Source organism: Bombina bombina, chromosome 4 (assembly GCF_027579735.1).
Source record: "Bombina bombina isolate aBomBom1 chromosome 4, aBomBom1.pri, whole genome shotgun sequence".
Classification (NCBI taxonomy): Eukaryota; Metazoa; Chordata; class Amphibia; order Anura; family Bombinatoridae; genus Bombina; species Bombina bombina.
Window position 1 is genome coordinate 254697912 of NC_069502.1, and position 16215 is coordinate 254714126.

Genomic DNA, 16215 nt, shown 5'->3' on the forward strand with positions numbered 1-16215 from the left:
GGTAATAATTTATTATTTTATTTGGTTCTCAGTTGGATTCTATTATTTCAACTATCACTGGGGGAAAAGGAGTTTTTCTGCCTCAGGATAAAAAACCTAAGGGTAAATCTAAGGCTTCTAACCATTTTCGTTCCTTTCGTCAGAATAAGGAACAAAAACTCAATCCTCCCCCCAAGGAATCTGCTTCCAATTGGAAGCCTTCCTCAAATTGGAATAAATCCAAGCCATTTAGGAAACCAAAGTCAGCCCTTAAGTCCGCATGAACATGCAACCCTCATTCCAGCTCAGCTGGTAGGGGGCAGATTAAGGTTTTTCAAGGATTTTTGGATCAAATCTGTCCAAAATCATTGGATTCAGAGCATTGTCTCTCAAGGGTATCGAATAGGATTCAGAGTAAGACCTCCTGTGAGAAGATTTTTTCTCTCACGTATCCCTGTAAATCCAGTAAAAGCTCAGGCTTTTCTGAAGTGTGTTTCAGACCTGGAGTCTTCAGGGGTAATCATGCCAGTTCCTCCTCAGGAACAAGGTTTGGGGTTTTATTCAAACTTATTCATTGTACCAAAGAAAGAAAATTTATTCAGACCAGTTCTGGATCTGAAAATTTTGAATCGTTATGTAAGAGTACCAACTTTCAAAATGGTGACTATAAGGACTATTCTGCCTTTTGTTCAGCAAGGATATTATATGTCCACAATAGACTTGCAGGATGCATAACTTCATATTCCGATTCATCCAGAACACTATCAGTTTCTGAGATTCTCTTTTCTAGACAAGCATTACCAATTTGTTGCTCTTCCATTTGGCCTAGCAACAGCTCCAAGAATCTTTTCAAAGATTCTGGGTGCCCTACTATCTGTAATCAGAGAACAGGGTATTGCGGTGTTTCCTTATTTGGACGATATCTTGGTACTAGCTCAGTCTTTACGTACTGCAGAATCTCACACAAATCAACTAGTGTTGTTTCTTCGGAAACATGGTTGGAGGATCAATTTACCAAAAAGTTTCTTGATTCCTCAGACAAGGGTCACCTTTTTAGGCTTCCAGATAGATTCAGTGTCCATGACTCTGTCTCTAACAGACAAGAGACGTTTAAAATTGGCCGCAGCATGCCGGCACCTTCAGTCTCAGTCATTCCCTTCAGTGGCTATGTGCATGGAAGTTTTAGGTCTCATGACTGCAGCATCGGACGCGATCCCCTTTGCTCGTTTTCACATGAGACCTCTACAGCTTTGCATGCTGAATCAATGCTGCAGGGATTATACAAAGATATCACAATTAATATCCTTGAATCCCAATGTACGACACTCTCTGACATGGTGGATAGATCACCATTGTTTGGTTCAAGGGGCTTCTTTTGTTTGGCCAACCTGGACTGTGATCTCAACAGATGGGAGTCTTTCAGGTTGGGGAGCTGTTTGGGGATCTCTGACAGCACAAGGGGTTTGGAAATCTCAAGAGGCGAGATTACCAATAAATATTTTAGAATTCCGTGCAATTCTCAGGGCTCTTCAGTTCTGGCCTCTGCTTAAGAGAGAACCGTTCATTTGTTTTCAGACAGACAATATCACAACTGTGGCTTATGTCAATCATCAGGGTGGGACTCACAGTCCCCAAGCTATGAAAGAAGTATCTCGGATACTTGCTTGGGCGGAATCCAGCTCCTGTCTAATCTCTGTGGTGCATATCCCAGGTGTATACAATTGGGAGGCGGATTATCTCAGCCGCCAGACTTTACATCCAGGGGAGTGGTCTCTCCATCCAGATGTGTTTTCTCAGATTGTTCAGATGTGGGGTCTTCCAGAGATAGATCTCATGGCCTCCCCCAACATTACAACCCACCACCCACATACCCCTAATCTAACCCAAACCCCCCCTTAAATAAACCTAACACTAAGCCCCTGAAGATCTTCCTACCTTGTCTTCACCACACCGGGTTCACCGATTGGTCCAGAAGAGCCTCCGATGTCTTGATCCAAGCCCAAGCGGGGGGCTGAAGATGTCCATGATCCGGCTGAAGTCTTCATCCAAGCGGGAGCTGAAGAGGTCCATGATCCGACTGAAGTCTTCATCCAAGCGGGAGCTGAAGAGGTCCATGATCCGGCTGAAGTCTTCTATCAAGCGGCATCTTCAATCTTCTTTCTTCCGGATCCATGTTCATCCCGCCGACGCGGAACATCCATCTTCACCGACGACTTCCCGACGAATGACGGTTCCTTTAAGGGACGTCATCCAAGATGGCGTCCCTCGAATTCCGATTGGCTGATAGGATTCTATCAGCCAATCGGAATTAAGGTAGGAAAATTCTGATTGGCTGATGGAATCAGCCAATCAGATTCAAGTTCAATCCGATTGGCTGATCCAATCAGCCAATCAGATTGAGCTCGCATTCTATTGGCTGTTCCGATCAGCCAATAGAATGCGAGCTAAATCTGATTGGCTGATTCAATCAGCCAATCAGATTTTTCCTACCTTAATTCCTATCAGCTAATCGGAATTGAAGGGACGCCATCTTGGATGACGTCCCTTAAAGGAGCCTTCATTCGTCGGTAGTCCGTCGGGAAAGAAGGATGTTCCGAGTCGGCGGGATGAAGATGGATCCTGAAGAAAGAAGATTGAAGACCCCGTTTGGAAGATGACATCGCCCGGATAGAAGACTTCTTCAGCGCCGCTTGGAAGATGACATCGCCCGGATGGAAGACTTCTTCAGCGCCGCCTGGAGGATCACTTCATCGGATGGAAGACTTCTTCAGCGCCCCTTGGAGGATCACTTCTGCCGCTCCGTATCTCCTCTTCAGTTCCATCGGTGGCTCGGCTGAGTGAAGACGACTTAAGGTAGGATGATCTTCAGGGGATTAGTGTTAGGTTATTTTAAGGGGGGTTTGGGTTAGATTAGGGGTATGTGGGTGGTGGGTTTTAATGTTGGGGGGGGTTGTATTTTTCTTTTACAGGCAAAAGAGCAGTTTTCTTTGGGGCATGCCCCACAAAAGGCCCTTTTAAGGGCTGGTAAGGTATAAGAGCTTTGAACTTTTTAAATGTAGAATAGGGTAGGGAATTTTTTTATTTTGGGGGGCTTTGTTATTTTATTAGGGGGCTTAGATTAGGTGTAATTAGCTTAAAATTGTTGTAATATTTTTTAAATGTTTGTAACTTATTTTTTTTATTTTTTGTAACAGCTTTTTTTATTTTTTGTACTTTAGTTAGTTTATGTAATTGTATTTAATTGTAGTTATTTGTAGTTAATTTATTTAATTAATGTAATGATCGTGTAGTGTTAGGTTTAATTGTAACTTAGGTTAGGATTTATTTTACAGGTAATTTTGTATTTCTTTTAGCTAGGTAGTTATTAAATAGTTAATAACTATTTAATAACTATTCTAACTAGCTAAAATAAATACAAAGTTACCTGTAAAATAAATATAAATCCTAAAATAGCTACAATGTAATTATTAATTACATTGTAGCTATCTTAGGGTTTATTTTACAGGTAAGTATTTAGTTTTAAATAGGAATAATTTATTTAAGTATAGTGTAGTGTTAGGTGTAATTGTAACTTAGGTTAGTTTTTATTTTACAGGTAAATTTCTCTTTATTTTAGCTAGGTAGCTATTAAATAGTTAACAACTATTTAATAGCTATTGTACCTAGTTAAAATAAATTGAAATTTGCCTATAAAATAAAAATAAATCCTAAAATAGCTACAATATAATTATTATTTATATTGTAGCTATATTAGGGTTTATTTTAAAGGTAAGTATTTAGTTTTAAATAGGATTAATTTAGTTAATAATAGAAATATTATTTAGATTTATTTAATTAATATTTAAGTTAGGGGGGTGTTAGGGTTAGTGTTAGACTTAGGTTTAGGGGTTAATAAATTTATTACAGTGGCGGCGGTGTAGTGGGGGGCAGTATAGGGGTTAATAAATGTATTATAGGTGGCGACGGTGTAGGGGGGGCAGATTAGGGGTTAATAAATTTAATATAGGTTGCGGCAGGGTCCGGGAGCGGCGGTTTAGGGGTTAAACTATTTATTTAGTTGCGGCGAGGTGCGGGATCAGCAGGATAGGGGTTAATAACTTTATTATAGCGGACGGCGGTATAGGGGGGGCAGGATAGGGGTTACTAGGTATAATGTAGGTTGCGGCGGTGTCCGGGAGCGGCGGTTTAGGGGTTAATACATTTATAAGAGTTGCGGCGGGGTCTAGGAGCGGCGGTTTAGGGGTTAGTACATTTATAAGAGTTGTGGCAGGGTCTAGGAGCGGCGGTTTAGGGGTTAGTAACTTTATTGAGTTGCGGGGGGCTCCGGTATAGGGGGTAGAACAGTGTAGTTTAGTGTGGGTGCTTAGTGACAGGCTAGCAATAAAGCTGTCAAAAAGCCGAAGAGAAGCGAGACAGATTTATTGATAACTTAGGCGAATTTTTTCAGGTCCGCGGCGGCGATGGTAGGCGAGCTTAGGCGGGCGTATTGGGCCGGCGAAGGCAGGAAAGTTGACACGTTAATAACTACCCCCCTATGTATAAAGAGGTTCTATTGATGCTTGTTTAAACCTGTTTGTCATAAATATTATGTACTCTGGAAAAGCTGACAAATTTTATATAGAATACCATATTCTAAATAGTTTTTACTGTGTTTCACGACATACTGTCTGTAATATTTGAAACCTCAATAAAAATTATTTTTTTCAAAAAAGTGCATTCACAGCAGGGCAATTGGTGGGGGTGTACTAAAAGGAATGACAAGGGTGAATGACAAAATGGAATGCCCATAGACTTTAATGGGATTTAAAATTAAAAGTGTTAAAGCAACAAAACTATGAGACATATTAACTAGATATTTACTAGATATGTTCCCCAGGTACAGTAGCATAATCTGAAAGTGATATTACGTCAGATTATAGCTGCTTTCTATGGAATGACAAGGGTGAATGACATCATGGAATGCCCATAGACTATAATGGGATTACATTTTAAAGTGCTATAGAAACTAAAATATGAGAGATATCAAATAGATATTTACCAAATAAATTCCCCAGGTACAGTAGCATATTCTGAAAGTGAGATTACGTGAGATTATAGTTGCTTGGGGAACATATCAGGTAAATATCTATTTTATATGTCCGATATTTTAGTTTTTATAGAACTTTTAAATGTATCTCTATTATAGTCTATGGGCATTCCATTATGTCATTCACCCTTGTCATTCCATAGAAAGCAGCTATAATCTGATGTAATCTCACTTTCAGAATATGCTACTGTACCTGGGGAACATATGTGGTAAATTACTACTTCATATGTCTCATATTTTTGTTGCTATAGCACTAAATGTAATCCCATTATAGTCTATGGGCATTCCACTTTGTCATTCACCCTTGTCATTCCATAGAAAGCAGCTATAATCTCACGTAATCTCACTTTCAGAATATGCTACTGTACCTGGGGAACATATCTGGTAAATATCTAGTTGATATATCTCATAGTTTTGTTGCTTCAACACTTTTATTTTTACATCCTATTAAAGTCTATGGGCATTCCATTTTGTCATTCACCCTTGTCATTCCTTTTAGTACATACCCAATTGGTGTTCTTAGACATGGTGTCATGCAGGCATAATCTGATTTTTGTGTTTTATAAAAAAAAATGCTTTCTACAGCAATCTTAACATTTGCAATATGTTAATGAAAAATATACGTTTTGGCAAGAAAATCAAACATTTCACTTCTCTCTCTTCTGTTAGAAAGCCCCCGAATCACCTCAAGACGTAGGCAGGCTAATTACATAATATCGATATAAAAACACTGTAATCAAACAACCACTCTTTGAAGCAATTTCATTTAGAAATAGTTTTTTGAAGCACTTTATAGAAACGCTGGTGCTTCTCAAACCGTTTAAAGACTTTGTCTCATCACTCATCAGTTCAGTTGCTCTTCTGTCTGTAACTGCGTCTATAGCAACCAACAAGCACTCGATTTTTCTAACATTGAGAAGGCGTGGCCAGCCTTAGCAAAGCTATACTTGCAACGATTGGTCGGGCTACCTACCAGTCACCTAGAAGCAAACACTGGATTGGGGAAGTGTTCAAAATGTCTAGTCCCGCCTTTTCCGTCTAACTGTTGACAGCATCTCTCTAGAGATGACATAATAGGTGAGATTTTTCGAGTCGTGTGTGGGTAGTTATACCAGGTGGGACAAAGCGTTTTGTTTAGGAACTGTCCATGTTATATATATGAAGCTTGGAAGTGGTTATGTGTCGCGTGGAGCTTGTGTTGTGATTTAACAGGTATCGTGTATAACGTGCTTGGGTCTCATGCATAGACTGATTATTCAATAGCTGGTGATATCAGCACGTTTGAGTGACAGCTGAGCATCTGGCATTATTATGTAGGAGTTGCTAATTGTTCTGGGTTCGATTTCTCCATCAAAGTTGGAATGACGACTGTATATCACGTTTAATGGAGCCAAGTAGAATCTACATGCACCGCCATAGCAATGTGTAATTAGTTATGCATGCTCTAGTGAGATGCTACATTTCTATATATTGCAGTGCTTACATGTAGGTTAGTTAGGCATGTATATTTTAATGGAAAGGGAGGTTCCACAAAGTGTGGAGAAAATTCACTTACTATGCGAGTCATGGACTTTTGAGGTTATTTTGAGATGCATGTAAAAGTTGTTTTTGAAAATATGATGTGAATGTATAAAATGTTTGTACTACAACTTAAATTCAGATTGACACACTTGCAAACACTGTACTTATGATCTTCTTTCTGTGTATATAGATTTGGTTGAAAATGGCTGCTTCAGTTATTCCACAGTCCCCCAACTCCCCACTGCACAGTATTTCTCCACTGAGTAAATCGTTCCCTCAAATCCCAAGCCCTAGACCAAGACGACATGGTGGACGAGAAAGGAGTCATTGGAATACAGCCAGTTTAACTGGTAAAGAAAAGTGCATACTACTTTATTCCCTTTGCAGAACTGTATTAGTTGTTATACGTTGATATTCAATAACAGTTGATAATGTGTAAATATTTATTAGGAAATGTGTTCAAAAATGTATACAAAACGTAGGAGTCAACCAGAATATTAAAGGGATAGGAAAAGCATAATTAAACGTACATGATTCAGATACAGTGAAAAGAGACAACAACACAGAGCTCTAGGGGGCAATTTTTAAACACAGGGCTACAGTATCGATCATAATAATATAATGAGACGTATGTTGTAGTATATTACTATAGATACTAGAGAGTAATTGTGGTGTCTGGGTTGTGCCAGACTTTAATACTTAGACTGTAATTCACTATATCTATTTGATAGTAGTGTCAGGGTTGTGTCAGACTGCAGCGTACAGTAAACTCCATTGGGGATCCGCACCTCAGCACTCAATAATAGTTACGCTCGCTGAAACACAGCGACTTTATACCAAAGTTGATAGCGGTCTGTAATCTTTTGGAGACTTAATAATTCAACCTGGGATACAGCACGGTACACCATACTATATTTATAGAGCAGCCAACAGTTATAGCTGGTATATATATCCAGGTAACAACACTTAGACAGATTGCTAGGGATTACACTAGCAATATCTGAGTAATATAGTGGTGAACCGGTTGTGCCATACTTGAAAAACCTATAACTTAATCTACCATTAAGCACTTGCAAGTCAAATAGCAGTAGCTGGGTTGTGACAGAGTTCAGTGTCTACAACACTTACAAGAGGGAATGGTTCCTAGCACCCAATAACATTCACGTTTGCACTTACATACAGCCTCTTATACTTGTAAATGGTAGTGATCCACAATCCTTGTGAATCTTATTAATTTAATCTTTATTGAAATCCAATGTCAGGAATAATAGCTCACTGCTATAGCCCATACCTGGATTTATTTTATACTCATAAACCCTGAATATTAGAGAACGGAACGATTACCCTCGATATAACAGTTACCTGAGATAATTGCTATTTTACAACTATTTGAATAAAGGTATAGAACACGTCCATACTATTACATAGCGATCTCACACTTACCTACGGTAGCGTTCAGTAATTTTTTTGTATCTTTTGAACTCAACCTTGGTTTAAATTCAGTATTGAGAATTAGAACAAATTGCTATAGTTGATACCTTGATTGATTTACTCTACGCACAGAAACTCTGATCATTAGAGAGTTAAATACTTACCCTCAATATAACAGTTACTTGAGACATTTGCCATGTTGCAACTATTGTGTTAAAAGTATAGAATACGTTATATAAAGCCATCACCTAGATTCATTCTACATACAAAAACTTTGACTATTAGAGAGTTTAATAATTACTCTCAATATAATAGTTACTTGAAACACTTGCCATTTTGTAATTATTGTGAAAAAGGCATAGAAAACGGTATACCCATATCACTATTACCTTACAAATCCTCAACCAATGGCTGACAAGTAGCAAAGTTGTTTAAAAATTCAGAAAGTTGAATCAAACATGTGTTGAAGCATAACATATACACTTCCTAACATCCATTATGATTTAAAAGTCCACATGTAATAGGAGCATTAATTCTGTTGGAGTTAAGTGAACCTTTTGACTATCCTGCACCACGTTGCAAGGGTGTATGATCCATTAGTTTCCCTCATAGTGATTCGGGGGTTGCTATCACATAATAAAACAGACCACCGTTTATAGCAGTAGTCAAATTGACAATTCACATAGTAATTGTGATATCCTATCACATTGGGGGGAAAATATAAATACATGTACAGTATAACAATATTCTATCCTTAAGATTTTGTTAGTAGCTCTATCTTACTACACAGAGAGCTATCTACAGAAACTTAGGTCGTGCTGCACATAGCCAGACCTCCCATGTAGAATATTACATCTATTCCTCGCCCATCACTCAACGGTGTGCACATAATAGACACTGCTGAACTAGTTTCCAATACCAAATTATTTTGTAATGCTGTAACTTGTATCCATATGAAACTCACCCACAATTAAAGTGAATGTAAATTTTAATGCTAAACTGCCCGGTTTTTAAAAATTTGATTAAAAACAGGGGCACTTTAATTCATCAATATTTTCATTTCACTCCTGTTGTGAAAATAAACTTACTTTTTAATCTTCACAGCAGCTCCAGCTTCCTCCACCCATTTCAAAGCCTCTTCCTGGGTCTAAAATGAGGTATCTGGCTTCCTCCAATCACAGCAGTGAATCAGACACTGAATCCCCCGGGGGGGGGGGGGATCTGTGATTGGAGGATGACCTATCAATCATTTCTGACATCAGAAATGGCTTGTGAGACCGGAGGAAGCAGCAGCTGCTGTGAAGATTAAAAGGTAAGTATTTTTGTCACAACAGGAGTGAAATGTAAATTTTGATGAATTAAAGTGCCCCTGTTTTTAATCAAAGTTTTAAAAACCGGGCACTTAAGCATCAAAATTTACATTCACTTTAATACTCTCTCGACAGAACACTGATTTAGTACACAACACAATGTTATATAGACTATTGTGAATCTAGAGTGGTATAGAATCTAACGAGCATAATAAGGTCATACTGTTGATTCATTCATACCACTATTTTTATTGATCGGAAACTCGCACCCTGGAATTTTAATTTGTGTGCAACCTTATTTTAGTTTAATGTCTAATAAAAGTTAAGTTTTACCCTACCTAGGTTATTCCCACCTGCAGTCTGGACGCAGAGTGCTATATATATGCATCCTTTCTAGGTGGAATTCTCTCTCTTTTCCACTATCTTTCTGCTATTTATGATTCAGATACAGCATGTCATTTTAAGACACTTGAAAATTAATTGACTTTGTTCTTTTAGTATCTTTTGTTGAAAAAGTATACACACATATCTTACTCTACGTGGAGCTAGCTGTCTATTGGTGTGTCTCGTCATCGATTAACCAGATGTCTTCAGCTAGCTCCAGGTAGTGCATTGCTGCTGTGGAGCTGACTTTAACCAAGTGTTTAATCCATTTGTTTCTGTTGTGTGTGTTCTGCAATAGTTAGCTTATTCCTGTATTTGGATACTATGTGAAGTCATAATGGAAGTTCCACAAATTTGACATGCATATTTTAATTTCCTATTTACAATTATCAGAAAAATTGCTAGAATTAAATGGGAAAGTAATTAATAGGATATACATTTCATACTTAAAACTCTTTATATGTTTATTATTATTATTATCATAATTTTTGTTCTAATATCTGTAGAAGGTCCAGTAACAACTTCAAAGGTACCTGGAATATTGGCTTTTGTATATTTCTTAGGGGAGGCTATGCAAATCTGTGTTTTCTTAACTTCCCTTAAAGTGAAAGTCAACCATAGCGTTTTGGAAACTCTAGGGTTGACTGTTGAAACAAATAAAGGGCACTTTCATTCATGAAGTATAAGATACTTCATGCAGAAAGTGCCTTTATTCGTTTCAACCGATCGCCGTTCTTAGCTATTACGGCCGTCCACGCCAAAAATATTTTTGACTTTTCACCTCTTTGCCAATAGCTGTGCAGTAAATCCGGCTTGGCGCCCACGGGAGATGGATTTACCGCATGGCTATTGGCTAAGAGGGGAAAACGTCACCTCTTGGCAAATTTTTTTTTAGCCGTGGGCTGCTGTAGCAGCTAAGAAGCGCGATCGGTTGAAACAAATAAAGGAGCTTTCTACATGAAGTATCTTATGCTTCATGAATGAAAGTCCCCTTTATTTGTTTCAATAGTCAATCCTAGCGTTTGTACAACGCTAGGATTGACTTTCACTTTAAATAATAAACCTTCATTAGCAGAAATAAGGTATAATCTATTGAGGTTACCATGAAACATATGTTGACATTGTATCCTAAACATGCCAGTACCAATAAATTGTTTAGTATTGAATACAAAATATACATCAATTAACACTGCAATGAAATACTCATGAACCAGTGTATTATAAAATATGTTGAATATATTACATTTTTGTTTTTTTTACTTGGAATGTTTGAAAAAAAATTATAATTAACAAACAAAAGCAACAAATCCTAGAGACAAAGGTTCAATATCTGTAATGTAATTAAAGCAATAAGCAAACAACCTCATACAGTTTACGAAAATAGTCTCTTGGTGCCAATAAAGCAAGTTTCGCTCATTTCAAACATATCGGTAGTACACATTGCCACTTCGTATAATCATAATAGGGTTAATCCTTCAGACCTTCTTTTATATAGTAATATGCTCAGTACTTACTGTGTCGGCTAAGGCAATCCCAGGTTGCAAACAGAACGCTGCCAGTAGCAAAATTCCTCTGAGACCTGGCGGGAGAGCTACGCCCCTCCCTCCACAGTAAATCAACGGGGCAACATCGAGCATGCTGTAATCAGAAGAGGCCAATCAGATAACAGCTTCCTGAACGCTGAACAGTAGGGCAGTGGGAAAGGAGACTCACCACTGATGTACCTCATAAACTTCACGTAGGTGCCAGGGAAATCCAATATGGTACTCCGGATAGAAAAAGGACTCCTCGTAGTCCCCAATGCAGTTAATAATTCAAAAAATGTAATCCGGAGTCCATTGAAGAATATAAAACAAAGTCTTTATTGCAAACCCTTAAAATACAGGAAAGAAACATTGGGCATTGTCTGGTCTTGCATGTTTCGGGTGAGTGCCGTAATCATAGCTCCGACTTAGCATATGTCATTGAACTTTTTAAAAGTAGTATTCAGATTCCTATTGAATGTTACTAATCATTCACACCTGCTTAACCATTTGCGTATTACTCAAGTTAAAGGTAAATACAAGTAAAACAGTCTGAGAAAATAATAATAAGATATAGTTTTTTTTTTTTACTAATGTCAAATTAACAAAACAACAATAATTGCAAACCAAGATAAGAGCAAAAATAAATGCATAGATGCATACTTATATTTACAGGGAAATAACCACAAGCATAGTAATAAACACAATAAGACACTTCCTAACTACAGTGTCTTTACTTGCAAAAATTGCTGATAAACCTGTAAAATCATATTAATCAGTGCACCACATTTAGTAAACAGACTGAGTGCTTAAAAAGACCTAAAAAATGTAAACTTCTTTGATGAAAACCTTTTTGAAAGTTATAATTTTGAGAATCAATTGAATTTCATACTCACACCTAACCATGCGAAAACTATTACCAATAATTGATGACATACTCTGGATTAAATCCATTTGTTTGGGTAGCCAGCTTAAAATGCCATAAAACGTGCTGAGATCTGTGCATATCTTAAAAGGGCTAATTAAGTAAAAATAGTTTGCATAAAAAAATTGTTTAAAAATTGCTGGCAAGTATTTTAAAATAATTTTCAAAAATAAGCAAAATCAGCTGGATGTGTCTGATCCACCCCCCTTATCAGTGTTTGGCATTAGAAACACAGGCAGGCATTGTATTTCAACACACAGCAGCTTATTTGCTTCTAGGCATGTTCCAAGCAGATAAGTGTTAAAGTCTTGCATTCTACCAAATCAAAGGTGGTTATAGATGCAGCCATAGAATGAATTGTGTGGGGGAGTAAGAGCTGTACAATTCTAAAACTTAAAAGAAAGGGTTAATGACGAGGCACCTGAATTGTGTGGGGGAATAAGAGCTGTACAATTCTAAAACTTAAAAGAAAGGGTTAATGACGAGGCACCTGAATTGTGTGGGGGAGTAAGAGCTGTACAATTCTAAAACTTAAAAGAAAGAGTTAATGACGAGGCACCTCAGTATAAATTCGCAAGTAAAGAATTTTAAAGTACATATATTTTTTCTCAATCTCTACTTGTTTTATGTCCCTTTTTAAATATATTCCAAGGAAAAAAGACACAACCACACTCCGTAAAAATTTGACGATTTATTGAATGTATTTTTAAAATTCAAAAAATTCAAAAATAGAAATATGTGACAGCCTAGCCACTTGTTTTGGGGAAAGAGCGCAGCACACGGGCTTACGCGTTTCGGCTGTTAGCCGTAATCATAGCCTGTTGTGTGTCTGTGCTCCCTGCCTTTAAGAACACCTGAATATTTTCTAATTGGTTAAAAACATTATGCGCTTTTCCTCCTTCTAATGCCCAGGTAATGCTAAACACCTACAGCTGTGTACTTAACCCTATCACTATTTAAATTCATACTTATATCTTCTGTTCTTTGGTTCCTCATACTTTTAACAGAAAATTCTACTTTCTGCATCATATTCGATTAAAGGGATATGCCAGATAAAACACCTTGGAACTAATCTTATCAATAGCTTGGACTTCTGGGGTGAAAAAACCTACTTAGTACCCCCTTATTGTAGGAAAAATGGTGTTAGGCCTCTTAAATACTAAAATATTAATTGTAGTAAATTACATTCACTCAACTTTTCTTAGGTAGACGTGCCTCTATACACTTTTAGTGAGGGTAAATGATATAACATATACTTGTTTGTTCTATATATCCCTCATAATATTTTACCATGGTGGATTATTAGCTTTTAATCTAATTGGCTGTGGAAAACCACAGACCTATTGTGTGTATAGCTGCTCCTCTTCCTTATCTAGAAGCTTAACTAACTTATTTGCTGCTTATTTGAAAACCTACACTCTGTTTTGGAATACAAAGAGAGATATTTTAGTTACTGTATTAAGGTAATTTGAAGGAATGTAGGTGCCTGTATAATGTGTAAGGTAAGGGGTCATGTTGGGGGTAATCTAACCTTTGGAGTTCAATGATTGGGAATAATCATTCCCAATAATTAATGATATCATACCTGGAATTGAGACCCTCAGGGATTCTTGTTCTGAGTCTCAAAATCCAGAACATCTCCCTTCTTGCTAAGATTTTATCTAAATTACCCCCCCTTTTGGGGATTTTTACTTCCTCTATTGCACACCACCTTAATGTATTTATTTCTCCTTTGTGTTTCTCAGTGAAGTGTTTTACCAGGGGGGTTTGGGATTTACCTCTGGAAATTGTGGATATATGTTCCCTAATTCTTGTCTTAATGTCCCTTGAAGTGAGACCAATATACTGAACTCTGCACTTTTGACATGTGAGCATATATATGACACTTTCTGTCATACAGTTCATACAGGTGTTAATCTGGAAGACCTCTCCTGTCACTTTTTAAATATGCCAAATACTTCTTGTCTAGAAAGTGCTTTATTTTTGTCAACACCTATTTGTGGATTACCAACCTTTTCAATAGCACACCACTTGAATCTATTTACATTCTTATTGTGTACATCTATAAAGTGCCTGGATAATTCTGAGCAACGTATCTCATTCAAGATATATCCCAAATGTCCACATATCCAAGTTCTAACGTCCCTAGTAGTCATACCTACATACTAGATGATGTATTTTGCATTCTTTTAGGTAGACTACATAGGACGTAGAACAATTTAAAGGACCAGTCAACGCAGTAGATTTGCATTATCAACAAATGCAAGATAACAAGACAATGCAATAGCATTTAGTCTGAACTTCAAATGAGTAGTAGATTTTTTTTTTTTCCTGACAATTTTAAAAGTTATGTCTTTTCCCACTCCCCCTGTACCATGTGACAGCCATCAACCAATCACAAATGCATACACGTACCATGTGACAGCCATCAGCCATTCACAAATGCATACACACTTATTCTTGCACATGCTCAGTAGGAGCTGGTGACGCAAAAAGTTTAAATATAAAAAGACTGTGCACATTTAGTTAATGGAAGAAAATTGGAAAGTTGTTTAAAATGGCATGCTCTATCTGAATAATTAAAGTTTAATTTTGACTGAGTGTCCCTTTAATACATCCTTTGATGTCTAAAGTTTGACCTGTCACACATGAACGAACATTTCTGCCTATTGTTAGATATTCACAGGCCTTACATCTTGTTACCACACTTATATGTACCATTTATAGTTAGCCAAGAACTATTAAAATAGTACTCTCTTCCAATGTGAGGTTTAAATGGTTTGTCATATTATAATATTGTAGTTGTACAACTGACAAATAATTGTGCCCTGTGAACAATATATAAGTATGTGTCAAAAAATATCAAAAACGGTATACTGTGATATGTTTCAAGCTAAGTTCCATGACCCTTTTAGGCACATTCTGTAGCATGCTAAATATTTATATAGTATTGACTAGGAAATGTTTAAAAAAAACAAACAAACAACAAATATGCAAAGCTTTATTCAACCTGGAATGTAAAACGTTTTTGTTTTACTTTTAAAACAGGGGATGACTGGAGCTCTTACAGTCTATCTTCTGTTGCCAGCCACAACTTCGGCCGATCTCCACTGGAAACTGCTAGTGGTATACCGACTCCAGATGATACCATTCAGTCCCTGCCTTCCTATGTGCGGAGCTCAAATAGAGCTGTTCTCACAATCAGTCTTAAGACCAGACAGGTATAACCTCTTGCTCATCTGCAGCCTCTGCTTGGGTTGTTAGAAGAGTTATTTTTACATAATTTACTAAGTTATTAAATTGCATAACACCTGTTGGTTTGGAAGTGGTTAAAAAATTTTAAAACCTTTATTCACTGGCTGATTTCTACGTTAAATTATTATCTATAGTAGTATTGTTTTCCTGGTCTGAAAATACAAAATTAACACAATTATTTTTGTTTGAGGTATATTTCATATACAGAAATGTTCTTTCTATAGTTATCGATTCTCATGTCCAACAACAATCTTTATCATTGGTACCAAATGGGAGGACTTATACATTTAACTTTTAGTTAACAGATATTTAGAAAATATAAATTGACACTAAATATCTGCAGAAAAGAACAGATGGATAATACAGTATCTATAAATAGCAGATGGGATACTGAAAGTAATGGTAGAGTGGATGGAACAACACTTTGAAGAATAAGAATAAATGACTATATAGTGGCTTGTTTAATTTCCTTTTGTGCTGCTCTAGAGAAAAGAGAAACCCCATTTGGGCTACCACACAAAGTATAGCAATTCATCTATTTTATATGTACAAAAATACATGCACATTCCTGTAAATTATAGGGAGATCAATACATATAATACAGTACATATAAAAACCTGTATACATAGTCTCATGAATAGCTATTCTAGGAGTTCAATATTAAAACACAAATTTTTGTATTGTTGGTAATATCATATGTCCAAAAATGTATTTTTTTTTTTCTTCTTCAAAACTGAGGACTCCCAACAGTATATAAAGATTCCATTTCCAAGAACAAATACTTAAGCAGTGAAATACTAC

General features: G+C 36.9%; 1 protein-coding gene across 1 annotated transcript in view; it reads left to right on the top strand.

The window, feature by feature from the left end:
- Positions 1-6192: 6192 nt before the first annotated feature.
- The window catches only part of PASK (PAS domain containing serine/threonine kinase), a 426576-nt gene continuing 416553 nt past the window's right edge, over positions 6193-16215 (top strand). Inside the window, exons 1-3 of the mRNA XM_053709902.1 lie at positions 6193-6277; positions 6777-6936; positions 15208-15380. Of these exons, the coding sequence (XP_053565877.1) occupies positions 6789-6936; positions 15208-15380 (321 nt within the window). The 5' untranslated portion in view covers positions 6193-6277; positions 6777-6788. The remainder of the gene's footprint in view (positions 6278-6776; positions 6937-15207; positions 15381-16215) is intronic.